The following is a 20,091-nucleotide window of genomic DNA, read 5'->3' as shown; positions in this document are numbered from 1 at the left end:
GCTTTGCTGCACTTGGGAAGTTCGAATTAAATGCAGCGGTGCCTTCAGGCAGAGTTTGGTGCGCAAGACAGGCAAGAGCTCAAGGATCCCACACAGGACACAGGAAAGGAAGGATGGGGCTGCAGTTTTACTTCTTGCTTGCTCCATTCCATTCAAACTAACCTCAGTGTAACATATGGGGCACCTCCTGCCACTCCTTCTGCACAAGAACAAGGGGGGTTCCTACCCGAGGAACATCACTGCTGCCCTAATGCTGTGCTCTTACCTGCGCTCAGCTTTCAAACACGTGAACAGTCCCACCGTTCCAAAGGTAGGACAGAAGGAGAAAGGGAACACATATTTCACATGGATTTCACGGATTGTATTCATTTACAGACTGAGTCTATTTAGATAGGGAAGGGAAAAGGAAAACTACACAGGCAGTGACAAAAAAGAAAGTTACAAAGAAAATATGGTTGCTCCCTTAAGCAATGGACAGCCGGGTCAGCCACACTACACAGACACTCCAAGCCACAGTAGCAGGGGAATAGTACCCTAAAGTACAGATTGGCTACACGGCGCCTTCAATAAATGGGTCTGAAAGAAAAAGGGATGGGGAGCAGACCCTGACCCACTGAGGCAGCAGCTGGAGAAGCAGCGGCAGCACAGCTGTCCTCCTGCACAGTCTAATACATAAAATGCACAGGGGTTGATCCTGATGAGTGCTTCCAAGCTCTGCGTTCACCTCAGCACAGCATTGCCAATGCTACATACGGAAATGGAGGGTGACTCTTCAGCTCGTGCTGAGCTCAGAGCATGAGCATCAGCCCCACAGATCAGGGAGTCATTTCATAACAACGTTAAAAAGTAAAAATAAGCAGCAGGATTTGTCCAAGTTTATGGAAGCGGAAGGAAGGATAGACCTCCAGCAGGGCCAAAAAGCAAATGAAAGACAGCACGTCTGTGTGGGCTCCGAGATCTGCTGCCATCTCTGCTTGAGGATGGTCCTGTGGGGAGGGAAGGGCACAGCTGAGCCTCTCACAGCTGGTGGAGGGTTTGTAAAAGCATGTGGCGGGCGAAGGAACAGGAGTCCAGAGCACGGTTTGGTCTGTAGAAAGAAGATAGTTACATGAGTAAAGCATCAAAATCGCACTGTGATAGACTGTAAGTGCCCAAATAAACGCTACCTCAAACACAAGGGGCTCACGTGCCCAACACCCTACACATCTTTTCCCATCAGTTCTCCCCCTGATCACTGCTCCCCATTCAGAGCATGCTGCAAACAATTTTCTCTCCTGTTGCAGAGCTTGAGACAGGGTGAGAGCTGCCACCAATCAGAACATTTATATCCAGAGGTACAAAGATGGGCAGCAGGCTGCTCCTCCCTGCAGCCAAGTGCCTCATTTCTGGCAGCAGGAAGTAGGTGGGAAGAGAATTCTCCTTCCCTCTCTGCAATGGAATTTTCCATACAGATTGGGTTTAGGGCACCTGAGGCAGCGTCCCATTTCTGGGAGCGGAAACACTAAAAAGCTGGTGCCAATCACAGCCACCCCTAGCACCAAACCTGCTCTAACACTAAGGAGTTTCCCCCTTGCTGTGGAATTAAGTTGCCTGTTGCTCCCTCTTGTGTCCAGAAGGGAAAATAAGGACAGCGAGCACCAGATAAGATGGATGCCGCTCACAGCCCATACCCCAGTTTCATTCTTTTTTTGGACAGAGAGCACTGCCCACAACATCACTGCTACAAAACAGAGGAGGACTGCTCCTGCAGTGACATAGTTACACTGGTTCACTTTCCAGAACCGCTGTCAGCATGGCTGGTTGCTGGATGTACCACTGCCATGCATCAGCTTTCACAGCTCCAGCCACATCACCTGCAAAAATCCTCATCTCATAACAGCCTGCTTCTAGTCCCAGCAGAGCTAAGGGAAGGCTGACTAGGAGTATTTGACTAAATCCCTCTTACCTACGGTTTGTACCAATCCCAGCTCTCTGGGGTCTCTGCCCTTCATCACCACAAGATTTCAAGCTTCTGCATATTCCTCACACCATAAAAAAAATCAGGAAGGCTTAAGCCTTATCCTTGAAGCCCACTAAGCTGTTCTGACCCCACACAGCACAGTCTGTGCTGCACAGGCAGCAACCAAACGCCAAATGGATTTCAGGTGGTTTTCACCACTGGGACAGTGCCGGACTATTTCTCCCCTCTGTTCACAGCCACTTAGCTTTCCTCTGCTCCTTCCTGAGGTTTAAGACTTGCTTACCTAAACATTGCATACTGAAATAAGAAAGATAGAGGGCCAAATTATTAATCCTTGATTTTAGAATAGATAATCAGCAGGCTTTAACAGAGTAGTTCACATGTAAGTTATTAACCTTCCATTACACCTCCCCTCACAGAGAAAGAAGATGGCACAAAGAGAACCATACTCACTTTGTGACAAAAGCAGAGAGAACTGGAGCCAGGGATTTAGGGAAATAATCCTGCTGGACCATATGGTTCAAAGTCATAAGGATACCATAGAGGCTCGGGACAGCTTTGATCTTCTCTTCGCTCTGAGAAAAAGACAAGAAGATGGAAATCAAGCATCAGTCACTGCTTTATCTGATTCATTGTAGCTGACCAAGGCAATGAACTCCCTATAGAATGAAACGCCCTCGTACACTGTAGTAAATACTGTTCACTGTGTTAAGCATGATGTTCCTCAAGACCAAGGTGGCCACCCCTATATCCTCCCTGCACCAACATCTGAAATGTCATCACATTGAGGATATTCGAGTATATATCAATTAAATATTACTCACTGATTGCATCAGCAGTGGAGAAAAGGAAGTAATGAACGTGCAAACAGAACAGCCAAACCTCCGAGGCTCTGTGTCAAAGTGTTCTCTTGTGGAATTCTACTTGATTTTATCAAGAACCGAGTTGCCTTAATTACACCATCTTCTCTTGCATTATTCTGTAGCTCATTTTTATACCGCCTCCAGCTCTCTGTGGGGATACGTCCAGAACCTGATGCACTGTTCCCAGCACTGGTCTCACACTCATGAATAAGGCAAAGTTATCACCATTCCTCTTCCTGCTTACGCAGTGCAGAAATTCTTCTTGCTCCTAACACGACGCTGACCTACATGCCCATCTTTTATATTGCTTTCATTAATTTTTCCACTGCCATCCTACAAATCTCTTCATTCTGTAGACAGGAGCTAGGCAGGCATTTCTGGGTATGTGACCTTATGTTTCACGGTGCTAAGGATATCTGTTGCTCTTGTGCTTCTACCTATGTGGGACACAAAGTTATGAAGTCGCTCCCTCTCCCCACATGCCTAACTCATCAGCAGTCCCCCCACAGGTGACAACAAGTGGCTGGCTCATCCTTGAGGCCTTTATTATCCATACGACTTCCCTGCCATAGCTCTTCCAGAGCACAGGTCTGTGCTTCGTGCTTCATACATCCATTATTTTCTGTATGGGTTATGAGCTACGTGGCAGTGCCCAAAACAAGCATCATGCAGAGCAGAAAGACATTCTGGGTTCTGTAAACTTGTGAAGAGGGATGCTCAGTTTTGGTCCAATTTGAATCTACAGAGGGACAGGCTAAAAGGATTTTTAAGGACATTCAGATGTGACTCGCACGTTAACAGCCTTCTGTTCCCTGAACTGAATATTACAGGGGATTTATAAACTTAATTAAGAGCAGGCTGCTAGAATAAAGACATTCTGCAGCTTAGAATCATCTTCATCCAAGCTACCGTTTTCAGTTTCTAGGTCTTGAGATAAACTGATCCTTGTTGCCCGAGTAGGCAAAAACGTTTAAGTCTGCAGACAGAACCTCTCCCCAAGGTATCTCACTGAAGGTAACACTACACATATTCTGATGTGGTTCACAGGCTTCCATCAGTTTATTCCACATAAAGATGTATTTGACACTAGATTGATGCAAGGAGAAACCAGAGTGCAGTTAAATGCTACTGACCAAACATGAGAAGTTGGATATTTGTTTGAGATATGCTACTAGAAAGTTCCCTAAAGAACCTCAGTTAATGACATTACACATCAGACACTTGCACATAGCGTTGGTGTGTTGTGTTGAAACAGACATATGTAGGAGTCTATAGTCCAGCAGCATGACCCCCTCCCCCCCCACCTTTAAGGGATGACTGAGAATGCAGAGCACATTGAACAGAAGAGGCACAAATTGCTGACACCACCTTCATCCCAATGCAATCTTGCAATTTTTGCCGGTCCTGCAGACTCCTATTGTCCCTGGGCATTAGGCATGCACAGGCACCCAGCTGTTTCCATGGTAACATAATTACCACCCACCCCCCCTCCCCCCCAAACCCAACCAGACTGGTTTTCAACAGCCTAAGCAGGCCGCAACTTAACTCTTTCCTGCTTCCTCACCTTAAGTAGCCCCATGTGGATCAAGAGTCTTGTGATGAATGCATCTGAATTAAACGTGGCGGAAGAGAAGGCTTTTTTCATCAAGGCATCTAAAAAAGAAACACATCACATTAAACAATAAAGAAAGGGGCTCTGCAAAAAAAATTAAGATCACAACTGATCATATCCACCATCTGCTGAAGGAATTTTGATGTAATCTGCTGGTCTGTTTCCCCAGGAATTAGGTAGAATCTCTGAAACCACACCAGAGATGATCCTGTCCTTAAGTATAAGGCCTGATACCAGGGTTTAAGTGGAACAGAAAATAACACAAAATCCCACGGTCAAGTTTCAAATGCGGCTTCATCTCCATTCTATGCACCATGAGATGTTCTACTCAATGCATTTGAGCTTGCAAGCACTTGTGCGTATACACATAAAAACATCATTAGTTGAAGTAGAGCAGCAAGACTTAAAGGCTTGAAATGTAAAGGCCAGCAAGATTTCACCTTTCTTTTGAAGCCAAGTCCTCACTCTTTTCTCATTCCTTTGTTCAGTTGTTCCCCATGCTTCCTTGGGACCAATATCTTGCAGCTAGCTGTGGGCAAACCAGTGCTTTATCCCCTCTTGTCTACAAGGTAGAGAAGGCACCATCTTGACTTCTGACTGTTCTAGTTTCTTGGAGTGAACACAACCCACTATAATGGCTGTAGAGCAGTGTGGATCCTTAACTAGGGACTATCAACTCGTAGTTACTCTTCTAGAAGGAAAGCAATTACTAGGTACTACTTTTCCCTACAGAGCAAGGGTAGTAAGGAAGAGCTAACAAAGCAATACATGCACAAGCATGCTTAAGAAAACACATACATCCTGCTCTCCATTTTTTGTGGTGAGTAGGACTAGGGAAGTCATCTGGTGCCTGAACTCAGCATTAATGAGGCCTTACCTTGAGGTACTGTGTTCAGTTTTGGGCACCTCAGTACAAAAAAGGACATTGAGATGCTGGAGCAGGTCCAAAGAAGGGCAACAAGGCTTGTGAAAGGTTCGGAGAATGTGCTAAATGAGGAGAGGCTGAGGGAACTGGGGCTGTTTAGTCTGGGGAAAAAGACGCTGAGGGGAGACCTTATTGCTCTCTTCCAAGATCTGAAAGGTACTTAAAGTGAGAGCAGGGCAAATCTCTTCTTATTGGTGACAGGATGAGGGGAAATGGCCTCAGGTTGCACCAGGGTAAGTTTAGACTGAATATCAGGAAAAACTTCTTTATAGAAAGGGTTGTTAAGCACTGGAATGGGAGGTGGTTGTCACCATCCTTGGATGTGTTTAAAGACTGTTTGGGTGTAGTGCTCAGGGACATGATTTAGTGGAGGGCTGTTAGATAGGGTAGTATGGTTAGGTCATGGATGGACTCGATGATTATTAAGGTCTTTCCCGACCTGAGTGATTCTATGATTTAGAACAAGCCTTTACTTCAACTCCACACTACAGCATGGCACAGCCTGGTACTTTGTAATCTGGGGTTTCTTGCTACCAGAGTCAACCAATCAAATACCCAGCCTACAGAGGCCTTCCTTTGCTTTGCATTGCATTGCACCCTTAGGTGAAGAAAGGTCCAGTCACCTGTTGTTTCATGCACTGCTGTTTTTACTGGGGCTTCATCTTTGAAGACTGAAGATATCCTTAAGAGAGCTGTAACTACTTTCTCTACATCAGATGTATCTGTCTGAAAGGCAAGGAAAAAAAAAGTTAAGTGGTAGCCAAATAAAGAAGATGGATCTCTGCCAAGGCAAGAAATACAGCCTCCAGCTGACTGACATCAGTTTTGCCTTGGTCACATTACAAGACATAAGAAACAACGTTATTCTGTGTAAAACATCTAGGGTGCCAGTTTAAGTATTAAATGCACCATCTGCTTCTATGAGGTTACTCAGAGTCACCAGGGAGAAGAAGCAAGTCTAGGACTGGAGAGAAAGCTACCACTTCTGGGGATTAATGATCCTGAGAGAGATTCAAGTGCAGCAAACCACTGGTTCACCTACCTGCTGCGCTATCAGCACAGAACACTTTGGCCCTAGCCGCAGCAGCTTCTCTGGTGATGGGAAAGCAAGGAATGTGGCAACATCCACAGGAGGAGATGGCGCTGGAGTTGAATCCTGAAACAGGCAGAATCCACCTCAAGTTTACTCTTAAAAACAAATAAATTGGTACAGCAAAGGCATACAGGTCTGACTTGCAAAGGCACATCAGGTGAGAATTTTTTCTACTTGAAAACTGTTTAAGGCTGGAATGAGGCTGGAGTTAAAACAGACACAATAGCTAGCGTGACTGCATGGCAGTGCACATGCAAGGTTCTTACCATACTCCAAAGATGGGAAGACTTTTTCTACCCATGTCTATCACAATGGCTGTTCAGCTTTTACCACTATACATGTGTGCACACGTACCCTTTAACAAAGCAGGTTGCCAAGTCACCCATTTTCTTTATCTTCTGCACGCTGTCTCCCTGCCCATTACCAAAGAGCCAATCCACGCAGGAATGTGAACTCCTGCCAGCACTGCAAACTCACTCTAAATCTTGTTTCCTCCTTAGCTCTTCTCCAGTAAGGAAACAAATGCATCCAGAAGTAAACTTACCTGTGCACCAATTATCTTAGCAGTCATTGAGTCCTGTTCTCCCTGTCCTCTTTCCTTCAGCTGTTCCTCTTCCTCCTCCTCTTCTTCTTCCTCTTCTTCTTCCTCCTCCTCCTCCTCCTCCTCTTCTTCTTCCTCTTCCCCTTCATCATCACTGAAGTTGGACAGTTCACATATTACATTAATTACATACTTGCCACTCCAATATACTGTTATTCAATTTTTCCAAGAACAAAAAAGCAGCCTCTCAAGACTTAGTGTTAGAAATACACCTTCATCTACAGAACACTATGAGACCCCTTGAGACTTCAGTCATCCAGTTGACAGTGGTAAGCAAAGAGCCTGGAACATAGTCAGTAACTGAAGCCAAGTTAATTCCATCAACAAAAATGAGGTACAAGGCTTATTCTGCTTACAGAATCCCTTCACAGCACTCCACAGCGCACTCAGACCAACATCCAGCTGCAGCGTTACAGTTCTTACATTAAACAAAGTAAGCGTTGATAAAAATTGGTAGAAAACTTCTCATTTAAATTGTGGCGCCCTGCCTACCTCAACGATCCCAGCACAGTTGCCATATTGAAGCCTTCAAGAATCTCCTGCAGTTGCTCACATCCCTCTTCTCCCAGGCAGTTACCTGGATTCAGGGGAGAAGGGAACACATTTAGAAGATGCACACAAGCTTGTTCTTGGGAACACTGTTATAGATTTTTATCTATATCTGTACAAATTAAAAAATAACATCAGTAATTTCTACATCAAGCCTTGGAGGCAGCGATGCAGAATCAAACAGCTGTTTAAGCTGAAGCTACTGACTCTAACAACTGGCTGAGTCCACGGTTTAAGACTGCTTTCAGAATCTAACCACTTCCTGTCCCAGCATCACCCAAATTCAGCTACTCCCCCATAACCATTTCCTAAATGCTAGAAATTGTAATCCTAGCACAGGTGATACTGTAACCACTCTTCCTAGCAGTTTCTAGCTGGGATCAGACTTTTACCTACCAAGTTTACTTACCATTGAGATCCAGTTTCTCCAGCTCTACCTTATCTTCAATAGCTTCAGCTACAGACAGGGCAGCATCTCGTTTGATCTCACAGAAGGACAAATTCAGTTCCTAAGAAGCAAAAAACCCTTTGTTTACATAATTCCCATAATATCCATCATCCCCACAAACTTCACACGCTCACTAACTTTCTGGAAAGATTCTCATTTGAAAAGGTTCTTCACAAAAACAGATTTTTAATTGGTAAAGTGACATCTCTCTATCTCACTTAAAAGTATTTTGAAACATACCATCATTAAAAGCAACCACTTAAGTGAAACAGCCACAAAGACCTCATTATTGACTGCTCACTTAAAAGGTAGCATCTGTTTCAGCCCTTAACAATCAGCTTCACCTACTCAAGAGGCATCCCTTAAAGAATCAACAGGAGGAATTCTGGAACCACTTCAAGGCAGAAAGGAGCATTAGCCCCTTAATTTCCTCTCATCCTGTCACATTGCCCTGGGATTCAGCAGCACGTCCAGCCTGCTGGGGTAGCAGGGACAGTCCTTTTGTGTCACCTTCTTCCAAAAACTGAAGATTTTAGTTTCTAAGCAGACTGTACACCAGCAGAGCCCAGCTGCCAGTCACATGACCAGGTCAGAACTCGCACACCAAATCTTACTGAGGAAGGGTAGCTGCTATAGTGAGTGGAATGCACATTTGCCTTTTAATATTTACACTTCAAGTTAAAGCCTTCTAAAGGCAAACTATACCATCCCCCACCATTTCACATCACGTTCTGCCAATCCTGTCACTGAGATTTAATATTAACAACAGAAGGGAAGTCATTCTTGAACACAATGAATCAGCTACTATTGCTTCATACTACTCTCCCTTAACCATTTCTGCTCCGGAAGAGAAAAGGGTTTAATTTCCAACTGCTAGCACAGATAGTCCCATTAGAATTCTTACTTCAGTTTATCTGGGAAACTCAGGAATAAATTCTGGTGGAAGCAGGAGAAGTTTGAACACTGGATCTCACAACAAGTGAGACTAATTCTGTACCAGATTCATACACACAGATAAACATTAGCACTCTGCTGGATTTTTGGCTTTGTCTATAAGCTTCCAAGAATAGAAATGGTGTTCAGCATCTATCCCAGTGCAGCTGTGACCCTGGACAGGTGTTTCTAGAGATTCTAGTTTACTTATTTTACTGATTTGACAATATTTCAGACAGGTCTAAGTCCAATGCCAGTGAAGTTTAAATATTGATACAGGAAGTGATGGGACTGCCAAGAAAAAAAAACTACTTGATCCCTTGATACATCCTCAAAACAAGAAAAGACAACAACTGTATGAATGCTGAAATGATGCAGAGGTGACAAGATACTTGGGAAGAGGGATATCTCAGTCTGCTCTCATGACTCTCAGAGTTTCTAAAAGCAGATACTTTCATTATCAGACTTTCTGAAGAGCAATTGCTAAGCTGAACCAGCTGCTTGAAAAACATGAAGCGGAGCCTAATCACATTACTGGTACACCTTCACTCAGAATAGCCCCCTGTGGATGTGGCGACGTCACTAATCTACAACTCACTTTCAGTTACAGGCATATAGCTGCATTGAGGTGAAAACCGCCTTAAAGTAATCAGTATTAATAGGAGAAAGGACATGAAGACAGAAAACAAGTCATTTTCAAAAGAAACTCAAAGCTGAACAGCAGAAGGCAGTACCTTTAATTTATGAAGTCCTTCTTTAAGAGCATCAGCAATAGCAAGGGCACCCTTGGAACGCACCAGGCAGTCTCCAAAGTTGATCACTTCAACCTGCCGAAGTGCCTTCAGAGTCTGCAAGATAACACAAAGTTGACAGTACGTACAGACATACAAGTCAAATGTGAATATCACTTCTGGAAGGTCATCCTTCCCACCTCACTGTGGCACGTGGCTGCACCAACCCACAGGCTGCTGCTAACTAACTACATTTAAAGAGACTGGAAGGTGTAAAACAAATCAACTGGTTGTCTTGTCTTGGAACAACTCACCTCTGCCATGGCCACAGCTCCTTTCTCTGTGAAGGTGTTGTCATTCAAATTTATAACCTTAAGCAACGAATTGATAGCAAAGGCCTGGGCCAGTGCTGTGATGCCAGGATGGTTGATTCCATTCTGTGGCATATGGACCTCTTCTAGAGTCCCAATGATCTGCAAAAGGATGCAGATACAAAAAAGGCTGTTAGAAGATATTTCAACTTCAGAATATAGGGCACCATTCTTTAGGATTTGCTCAAAATCGATTTCTTGCAAGTCAGAAGTCCATTAGCTCTTCTACACATAATTACATAGCAGCAATTATACCACAAATTTAAGTGAAATATAAGGTTCGTGGCAAGCATCTAATTAAGTTATGGATAGCTTCCTGCTAGTATGCCTGTTCTAGATACCTCAAAACAAAAGTTCTCACTTTGAGGTTAGAAAACCCTCAAACAAACCAAGAAAAAAAAAATAAAATCACTAGTTATGATATTTTTGTCATTAAGATCTACAAATTCCTTTGGATACAAAAGCAGATGCATAAGAAAAGTAGTATGAATACCTATTCTAGTCTAACTTAAAAGGCAACTCAGCACCAAGCAGCCATTTGCTCACTCTCCCTCCAAATGGAATGTGGGGGAAGAACTGAAAACAAAACAGAAATCATGGGCTGAGATAAAAGATATTTACTACATCAGAAGAGAAGAAAAATATGTTAGTTGCAATGCAGTCACTCGCTACCCACCTAAAACCAAGACAGCCCCCCAACAACACAAGGTCCCACGTGCATACCACAAAACACAGTAATTAATCCAATTTTTAGAAGATCATTCAGTCTCAGTTCCTCTTGAATCACCTTGTTACACGTCTCTTAAGTACCTAAGAAGTCTTATTTTTGCTATGATTACCAGTTAGTCAACAATCACATCCAGAAAGACCCCTACAAAAAAAGAGCAACTTCTAAGCTGCAAAATCATCATTAACACACTTTACAATGTGCACTATAACTCAAAAGACATTTTTAGCAGCAATGGAGGAAAGCAAAGAGATGTAGGTGGCACCAAACACAAGGGACTTCTCTTCCTTCAACAAAAGTGAAAGTTGATCAGCAACAGCTACAGAAAGCTGAGCTCTCACAGGATGATGCTGGCAAAAATAGCAGCTTGCTCCTGACAGTTGACTAAGCAGCTAAGCAAGGAAATAACCAGTACTGAATCACTTGCTCCATCTATCCCAGTACCAGACAATGTCCATTAGTACAAATGAAGAAGGAATAGGACCAACAATTTACTAAGGAGATACCTATTTCTCCTTCAGGTAACTACTTGACACAGCAACTAGTTACGTGCTTGGAAACTTAGGTCACACAAACATTCAGTCATCCATTCTAATCACACCTGTTGAAGACTCCAGTCTCAGCAGCAAAGAGCATTGTTTCTTCAAGCGACATGACAGCCAGCCATTGTTTCCAAGCCATGACGAGCCCTGTGTGTGCTACCTCTAACATCAGCACTTAATTATACCTTTCTCCCATTTCTTGTCAAGATCTGGTTTGATACTTACCCCAAAGGCTTCAGCCAGCGCAGTGGCACCATCATTCTCCAGACGATTTCTACCAGCCACAAATATCTTCAAAGCAAGAGGCTTGCCCTGCGCACTTGATTTCCTGTGACACTCTTTCAGGGCAGCAGCCAATATCTAAAGGAAGCAGAAAGGTAGTTTAGTTTATACTACCTCACCACTTAACTATGAAGGGGCCCAAAAGTTTTGCGTATCCAACTCTCAAGCAATAATACTTCAGCCTCTGCCAAAATACACTTGCTTCTACAATATGTAATACAAGAAATCTGCTACTGTAACACTTGCACGTATAGTCCCCAGGACAGAAGTGGTAATTTTGCAGTAGAACACATTGATCCCAGTTACATTTGGTTAGTAAGCATGTAAATGAATGGGTCTTAGCAATAACGACAGTCAGTCCTGCTTTTTTGCTTCACTGAACAGGCATCCTTCAGTGCCTGGCTTGGCTTTCTCACATCCAAGGATGTTAGTTCTTTTGACATGGAATCTGAAGTTTAACGCAGACCTGTTTTCCTGCCATGGAAAAACAGGTGAGCTTATTATACTTCAGGAATTTGTCAGTACAAACACAAAGGGAAGGGATTATGACAGACTGGAGAAGTGGGGCAGGAAGATTTTCATGAAGATCAAAGGAAGACACCAATTCCTGCTCCTGGGGAGAAACAGCCCTGTGTAGAAGCACATGCTGGGCACCAAACAATAGCAAAACAACTTAGTAGGAAAAAAACAACCCAAAACAACAGGGAATCCTGATGGCTGAGAATTAGACCATAAAGTAGCAACATACACTTGCAGACAAGAAAGCCTACTGGGTTGCCATGGGAGAAAGTGGTTGTAAAGACGGCAGTGTCAGACAAATGTGCACACAATGATGCAGAGAAAATTCCATTTAAAAACACACATACAAAAAAACCCATACACTTTTTACTGTGCAGGTTGTCAAACACTGGGGTAGATTATCCATAGAGCATGTGAAGTCTTCATCTTTTGAGATACTCAAAACCTGACTAGATACAGCTCTGAGCAACCTGGTCTGGTTGCTTTGAGCAGGAAAGCTGGGCTAGATGACCACCAAAGACCCCTTCCAACCCCAATCATTCTGTGATTCTGTGTAGGGAAGTCTGAAATCAAGTACTGGCTCTGATCTCATCCCCAATAAGGAGATCACCTTTACCTTGCCACCACCAATGCCCATGCCACAGTTATTGAGCTTGAGTTCCTGCAGGGTGTAACAGGCAGGGCTCTTCAGCAACGCCTCAAAGCCACGCACGCCATCTGGCCCAAAGGCATTGTCACTCAGGTCCAGCTCCACCAGCTGGGCTCCAGCAGTGATGAGTGCATCCCCCAAAGAGATCTGCAGGGAAACAGGTGACAGGGGTGAGGGCAAGGAGTGGTCTGACTGTTACTGACAGTGATGCTGCAGAAAAATTCCATTTTGAGGATGCAAAGTTGCATGGAGACATATAACTTCATAGCTAAAGCCAGAGCAGGAGTTATGCAAATCAAGCTAAAGATAACTGCAAGGAAGTCACCAAGAACTATCCCATCTTATTTGGTTAAACATACATCTTTTCAACTTGTGTTTCCTCTCTACACTGTTCAAAGAAATATTTTGTGAATTTCTTCAAGTTTAACATGTTCTTGCTCAAGGGGGAGCCCTGCAGCGCTATTGGAAGAAAAAGCCATATGCTTTTGTTTGAAAGCTCAATTCCCATACTACCTTTTGGATCATGGAGATGTCTTCCCAAGGGACAAGCTTCTTCACTAATACAGAACTGCATTTGGCCTTTTATCAACACTTCTCCAGCTCATACAGAAGGAGCTAAAAACACATTACTTATTCTGAGACACTTAGTGTTAACAGTATAGAGAAAAACTCACTGAGTCTCAGAAATACACTCCCACAAAAAGTATGACAGGTGAGAAAATAAGTTATATTAGTTGGAAGTCTCAGATCAAATTTTTACTTACCAAAGCAGGAGGGATCTCAGATCTTAGCCTCCCAGTAAACATGTCACTCCAATGACACCTCTAAAATAAGAAACATGCAGATACGAGCCATGAAAAATATTTAGGACACAGTTGTACAGAAATTTACACATACAAGATGCATTACATTAGTATGGACAGCTTAATATAGTCTGCTGTGGCCTCTCCATTTGATTGTGCTAAGGAACTGTGACAACTAATACTACAGCTGCTCTCTTGGAAGGACGCTAAGCCACTGAAATGCATATTGTAAATAGCAGTATATAAGAATTGTTGCTTGAGCTGGAATTCTTTTCTGCTGAGAAAACTACCAACAGAAAAAACAGTAGGAAACTGAAGGACAGGAACATATATTTTACTAAGGTATGGAGCTCAACGATCTGAATTGACTTGAAAAGCCTCAAGTGGGTGGATCAATGTTTCATATTCCTCTCTTGCAAAGAGCAGTGCTTCTAGAAGCACAGCATCCTTCTAACATTAGGCTAGAAGAGAACTAGGGAAACATGGCTTGGACACAGAAAAACCTTCTGGCACATATCCTCCATCATTTCCTTTATTATTCAGGTACTGTATGAAACATCACTTGCAGAAGATCTGATCATTCTTCCGGTTTGCCATTAAAACTTGTTTTGTGGCCACAAGTCTTTGTCTATAGATGTTGCTTACACAGAGATGCTCTTTCTTGCACAGTCTCCCAGCTTTAAGACTGGAAGCCTTTTGAACAGGAACGGTTAAGTATACAGGAAGTGCTCCTCCCACTGTCAAAAAGCCTCCAAGTTCTGCTATATTTTCATATCGTTATTCTTACCACTGGAAGAACAAAGTAAGCTTTGGGGCTAACTCAAGGCAGGTTCCAGAAAGAAGAGCACAGACAGGCCTTCAGTGTTTCTGCAAAACTTTTTCTGCCCCCACCATCTGCTTGAAGGTCTCACCTTGAGCTCTGGCTTCTTCTCCAAGGCTTTGGCAATAACCTTTGCTGCCTCCACACCCACGGTGTTGCCTTCCAGACGCAATGCTTCCAGGCCATCAAATTCCTCAATTTGTTTGATCACTTCTTCAGCTGGAAAAAAATACAGTCTTGTTGGGACTTGTTACTACCATCTTAGATATCACAGTAACACACTGAGAAAGAAGTATTTGCTACACTCTACACTTAGCCAAAACATCTGAGTAACACTATCTGAGACAATCCTGAAACAGCAATGGAGAACACAGCTACAGTGTCAGATCACTGGAGAGAATGCTCTCCATTCATCATCCTCTCTCTTCTTTCATGACTTACTTCTATTATTACCTTGACAAATATGAGGATGACTATATAAGTTTGATTCACATAGTTTAGGAATGCAGGCATCAACAAAGACAAAAAGGCCTAAAATATGATGGCAACGGGCACCACATCAAGAGGAATAAGTTCCCACTGACTGGCATAAATAGATGCCCATTTACTAAACGTGGCAGAGTGGAACAATGTACTCTGGAATACTCTTATTCAAGGCAAAGGTGCAGGCTGCAGGCTCTCTCCTGTCACTGACACACCCAGACTCTTTCCTAAAATTTCAGTGGTTTTGCACTATTAATAAGGCATATAAAAAGCATCACTACAGTCAGTAAAAGAGGTAGACAGTATACCACATTATATCCCTGAAAAACATGCTGTTTTTTCACATAGCAGAAATGTTGATCTAAATGTATATTTTCTCTTACCATCTTCAGCCGTGTTGAGTTTAAGGCCCTGGCCTTTGAAGCTCAACTGTCCTCCACCCACTTTGGTTTTGGCAAGCGACTCTGCAAGCTTAGCAATATCCTCTGATGCCATTTTGCTGTTTTCCCAGTGCTAAGAGCTGTCAATTAAAACAAATGGTCACCATCAAAAAGACAAACTATAATACTTAATCTGCATTAGTAATCATCTTTATAATCACTGTGTGCAGGTATTATTTCTTGAGGTACCTAATTGAGTATTCAGTGTCATTACTGTTCTCCCCATAGCTCACTTACCACAACCAAGCTAGATTAGCATTTCAAAGCCAGACAGTGTTGGTTCTTCCAGTACTGAAGTGACTTGGGTTTTGATGAAGTTGTTACACTTCCCAAATAACCAATAGCTAAAGCTACTGGAAAAGGCCACATTAAGATGTTAGTCTTGGGCACAACACTTCTACAATTAAGATGTAGAAGTGTCCCCTACCCCCACCCCTTAGTAATACATGCTGCACTGTTTTTCTCCTGTTCTCCAAACCCAGCCAGAACAAACATAACTGTTTTTCCTTTTCAGCGATATCCCCAATAGTGCCTAAGTCAGCGGAGTTCCAGAACCACAGAGTTGCTGAGAAATCATGTGTGTTGTATGTAGCTTGCTCTGAAAGTAAGGCCTCCTTTTTATTTCTATGGACACTACAACAGATACAAAGAACACAATAACTCCATTTGACAGAGGAAATTCTCAGCTACAAAACACTGTTTTTCAACAAAAGCATCATCATTAGCTACACATTTTCACCAGTGATGAACTAGAGCCTACATGCCACACCCAGAAAATAAGCACCAGTGGAGATCACAGAATCACAGAATGACCCGGGTTGGAAGGGACCTCAAGGATCATGTAGTTCCAACCCCCCTGCCTGGCAGGGCCACCAAACATACACCTTTACTAGATCAGGTTGCCCAGGGCCCCATCCAACCTGGTCTTGAACACCTCCAAGGACGGGGCATCCACAACCTCCCTGGGCAGCCTGTTCCAGGGCCTAACCACTCTCCTAGTAAAGAACTTCCCCCTAACATCCAACCTAAATCTTCCCTCTTTCAACTTAAAACCATTTCCCCTAGTCCTGCTGTTGTCAGCTCTTTCGAAGAGTTTACTCTCCTCCTGGGAGTAAGTTCCCTTCAGGTATTGAAAGGCTGCAATGAGGTCACCCCGCAACCTTCTCTTCTCCAGGCTGAACAAACCCAACTCCCTCAGCCTGTCCTCATAGGGGAGGTGCTCCAGCCCCCTGATCATCTTCGTGGCCCTCCTCTGGACCCTTTCCAAAATCTCCATGTCTTTTTTGTACTGAGGGTTCCTCACCTGGACACAGTACTCCAGATGGGGCCTCACAAGAGCAGAGTAGAGAGGGACAATCACCTCCCTATCCCTGCTGACCACCCCTCTCCTGATGGAGCCCAGGATCCCATTTGCTTTCCAGGCTGCCAGAGCGCACTGCTGGCTCATGTTGAGTCTTTTGTCCATCAGGAGCCCCAGGTCCTTCTCTGCTGAGCTGCTCTCAAGGACAACTCCTCCCAGCCTGTACAGGTGCCTGGGGTTCTTCCGGCCCAAGTGCAAAACCTTGCACTTTGCCGTGTTGAACCTCATTAGGTTCACCCGAGCCCAGCTTTCCAGCCTGTCAAGGTCCCTCTGAATGGCATCCGTTCCCTCCACCGTATCAACTGCACCACTCAGCTTGGTGTCATCAGCAAACCTGCTGAGGGTGCACTCCATTCCCTCATCGATGTCATTAATAAAGATGTTAAAGAGCACCGGTCCCAAGACAGACCCTTGAGGGACACCGCTCGTTACTGGCCTCCACCTGGACATAGAGCCATTGACCACCACCCTCTGTCTGCGGCCTTTCAACCAATTGCTTATCCATCTAGTTGTCCACCCATCAAATCCACCTCCCTCCAATTTGGAGATGAGGATGTGATGGGGGACCATGTCAAAGGCCTTGCTCAGGTCCAGGTAAATGACATCGGTCGCCTTCCCTTCGTCCACCAATGCCGTCTCTCCATCACAGAAGGCCACAAGATTAGTTAAGCATGACCTTCCCCTGGTGAAGCTGTGCTGGCTGTCAACTGCTATGACAGCATCGCCACAATGAAAATGAAATGAAAGAGAAAACGTTGCCACGGAGTCCATTGTCCATCAGTCAAAACAGACGGAAGTCAGAAGCAGACTATAGAGTGGGTGTGGTAGCACAGCCCAGCCAGGACTGGCAATGTGTTTTATGGTCTTCAAAGTGGTATGGATCCTGGTGCTATCATACTGCAAGAGAAAAGTTGCCTTCTTCTCTGGCTTGACTCAGGAAGCTCATGCCTGTAGCTTAGTTAGCATCATAATGCAGCATCAGAGTTGATGGTCTGTCTGGGTTCCAGGAAATCCAGAAGAATCACCCCCTTCCTATCCCAAAAGGCAGCACACACCACTTTAACCACTGAGGTCTGTGTCCTGAACTACTGCTTCCACAGCAAATTCACATTCTGCCATTCCAAGGATTGCCATTTTAAAGTATTTGTTTTCAGTGTTCCCAGGGCAGAGCTTCTCTTCAGCTTTCATTAACTTCAGCATTTGGTACACAGAAGATAAAACATCTCCAAGGTTTATCAGCACCACCTTTTGAGGATGACTGTCCTCCCAGGTAGATGCTGCTGATGAAAAGAGGCTCAAATAATTCACTGCACTGACTCTAGGTCAAAGACATTGTGCAACGGGCAATGGATGCTCCCAACCTCTGTCAATCCAATGAAAAAGGAGAAAGAGAAGATGTCCCCCAGCCATATTGGTCACAAAGAACAGAAATTAGATAGTTTCCAGCAGTCAGTCTGATAACCTACTTCACTCTTCAGTTTTATAATACCTCATCACCCTACAGTTTAAATCATAGAATCGCTTGCATTAGAAGAGACCCTAAAAGCCATCTGGTCCAACCCCCCTGCAAAGGACAGAGATACCCACAGCTTCATCAGGGTGCTCAGAGCCCCTCCAGCCTGACCTTGCATGTCTCAAAGTACAGGGTATCCATCACCTCTCACGACAACCCGATCCAGCACTTCAAGTACCCTTATCAAAAACAGCTTTATTCTTATATCTAGTCTAAACCTTCTCTCTTTCAGTTTGAAACTATTTCCACTTATCCTTTCACAACAGATCCTGCTAAAGAGTTTGTTCCCTGATTTCTTATATCCCCCCTTTAGACACTGAAAGGCTACTCTCAGGTCTCCCCAGAGCCTCCTCAGGGCTGAACAGCCCTGGCTCTCAATCTTCTCTCTCACAGGGAGGTATTCCATCCCTTAGATCATTATTGTGGCCCTCCTCAGGACATGCTCCAACAGGTCCATGTCTCTCCTGCACTGAGGACTCCCCATGTGGCCGCAGCACTCCAGGTGAGGTCTCACAGCGCAGGGCAGAAGTGCAGGATCACCTCCCTTGCCCTGCTGGCCATGATCTTTTTGATGCAGCCTGGGATACGGTTGGCAAGACGAAAGCAGAGTTCTGTTTACCACGAGGTTCTTCTATACCCAACGGACTCACACCTTTCCTTTTCCCTTCCTGAGATTTCCTCCTTTTTATTTCCTAAGCAGGGACAGCTCCCTAATTCCAGCACGCCAACTCCCCAGCGCATCCTGCAGCACGTTTTATTGCAAACGTTGGCCGCACCCAACCTCTTACCTACCCGAGGGCTCTTATGCTGCCAGATCTTCCACGAGAAAACCTTTGGAAAAACATTGAAATGTCAAAGTTACTAAGTACTCGTGGCAAAACAGGGAAAGGAAACACGCCTGCTGACAGCCCAAGGTTATCCTCCTCGTCCCCCTCCCTGCCCTCTGTCCCCTGACGAGCGCCGTCCCCACACGCTGCCGGCCCGCAGAGGGAGCGGTTGGGGGTGGGGTTTCCTGAGGCCCACGGGCCACGCGCGGAGCCGTCCCCCACGAGGCCCCGCGTCGCGACAAGCGCCCCGAGAGGCACCGCTCCCTCACGACCCTCTCACGACCCTCTCCCGGCCGTCCCCGACCGCCGCCCGACCTCACCTGGCAGCCTCCACCGGGTGCAGGTCGCCGAGGAGCCGAGCTGCGGCCGGCGCGGGGCCGCCTCACGCCGCCGCCGCCGTCGCCGTCGCCGTCGCCGTCGCGGGTGGGGGAGGGGCGGGCGGAGGCGGAGGATTTGAAAGCCGGCAGTTTTGCTCTCCGCGCTCCCATTGGCTGCGCGGCTCCGCGTCACAAAGTGCCGCCCCGCGCGTGACGGCCGCTCGACGGCGTGACGCACGCGGCGCTCGTGGGCAGGGCCGCGGGGCACGCTGGGATATGTAGTCCTACCGATGGGGGGGTATGTGCTCCATACATACTTACACGTCAGACTCCATTTTGTCAGCCTGGCCCTCTGCTGCCAAGTGCCACACAGCAGCAAAATGTAACAGGGTATTGGTGGGAAGGTTCAACCTCTACTGCCATACCGCCATCATGCACCTCTGGTGTCATGGGCCAGCATCATAAAATAAGAGGCATTACTTTCATAGCTGCCATTGCATGAGTAAGGAATGTGGCACTTGTCAGCTCATCATGTTGGAAATATCCTCAATAATTTTTGGTCAGGACGGTATCTCTGATAAAAGCAGTTTTTATTCGCGATTGCAATGGCGGGCGCCCCAATGGCAGAAGCGCACCTATGGACATGATGTTACAGGTTTTATACCTTTTCTCCCGTATGTTTTCCCCTTCCCCCTCCCCTTTGGTTGGGTATTACAGGTTACA

At 45.1% G+C, this 20,091-nt stretch overlaps 1 protein-coding gene across 3 annotated transcripts; it reads right to left on the bottom strand.

Annotated features, from left to right (window-relative positions):
- Positions 1-339: 339 nt before the first annotated feature.
- Positions 340-19,476, bottom strand: RANGAP1 (Ran GTPase activating protein 1). Of its 3 annotated transcripts, none has more exons than XM_085517010.1 (17): positions 19,372-19,476; positions 19,013-19,055; positions 15,295-15,431; positions 14,520-14,647; positions 13,570-13,629; positions 12,773-12,952; positions 11,581-11,715; positions 10,030-10,188; positions 9,719-9,832; positions 8,013-8,112; positions 7,547-7,631; positions 6,998-7,148; positions 6,403-6,516; positions 5,984-6,086; positions 4,388-4,476; positions 2,414-2,535; positions 340-1,087 (listed from the first exon to the last, which is right to left on the bottom strand). In XM_085517010.1, exons 3-17 carry the CDS (start codon positions 15,404-15,406, stop codon positions 1,018-1,020), a joined length of 1,722 nt encoding a protein of 573 aa, XP_085373136.1. In that variant the 5' UTR covers positions 15,407-15,431; positions 19,013-19,055; positions 19,372-19,476; the 3' UTR covers positions 340-1,017. The 3 variants fall into 3 exon arrangements, with proteins under 3 accessions (XP_085373136.1, XP_085373117.1, XP_085373126.1); XM_085516991.1 differs by having other exon boundaries at positions 19,017-19,055; XM_085517000.1 differs by lacking the exon at positions 19,013-19,055.
- Positions 19,477-20,091: the final 615 nt, after the last annotated feature.

This window comes from Coturnix japonica, chromosome 1 (genome assembly GCF_054131305.1).
Source record: "Coturnix japonica strain WE chromosome 1, WE-NBRP24, whole genome shotgun sequence".
Lineage (NCBI taxonomy): Eukaryota > Metazoa > Chordata > Aves > Galliformes > Phasianidae > Coturnix > Coturnix japonica.
The sequence above is the reverse complement of the archived record's forward strand: the minus strand, read 5'-3'. Positions and strand labels throughout refer to the sequence as shown.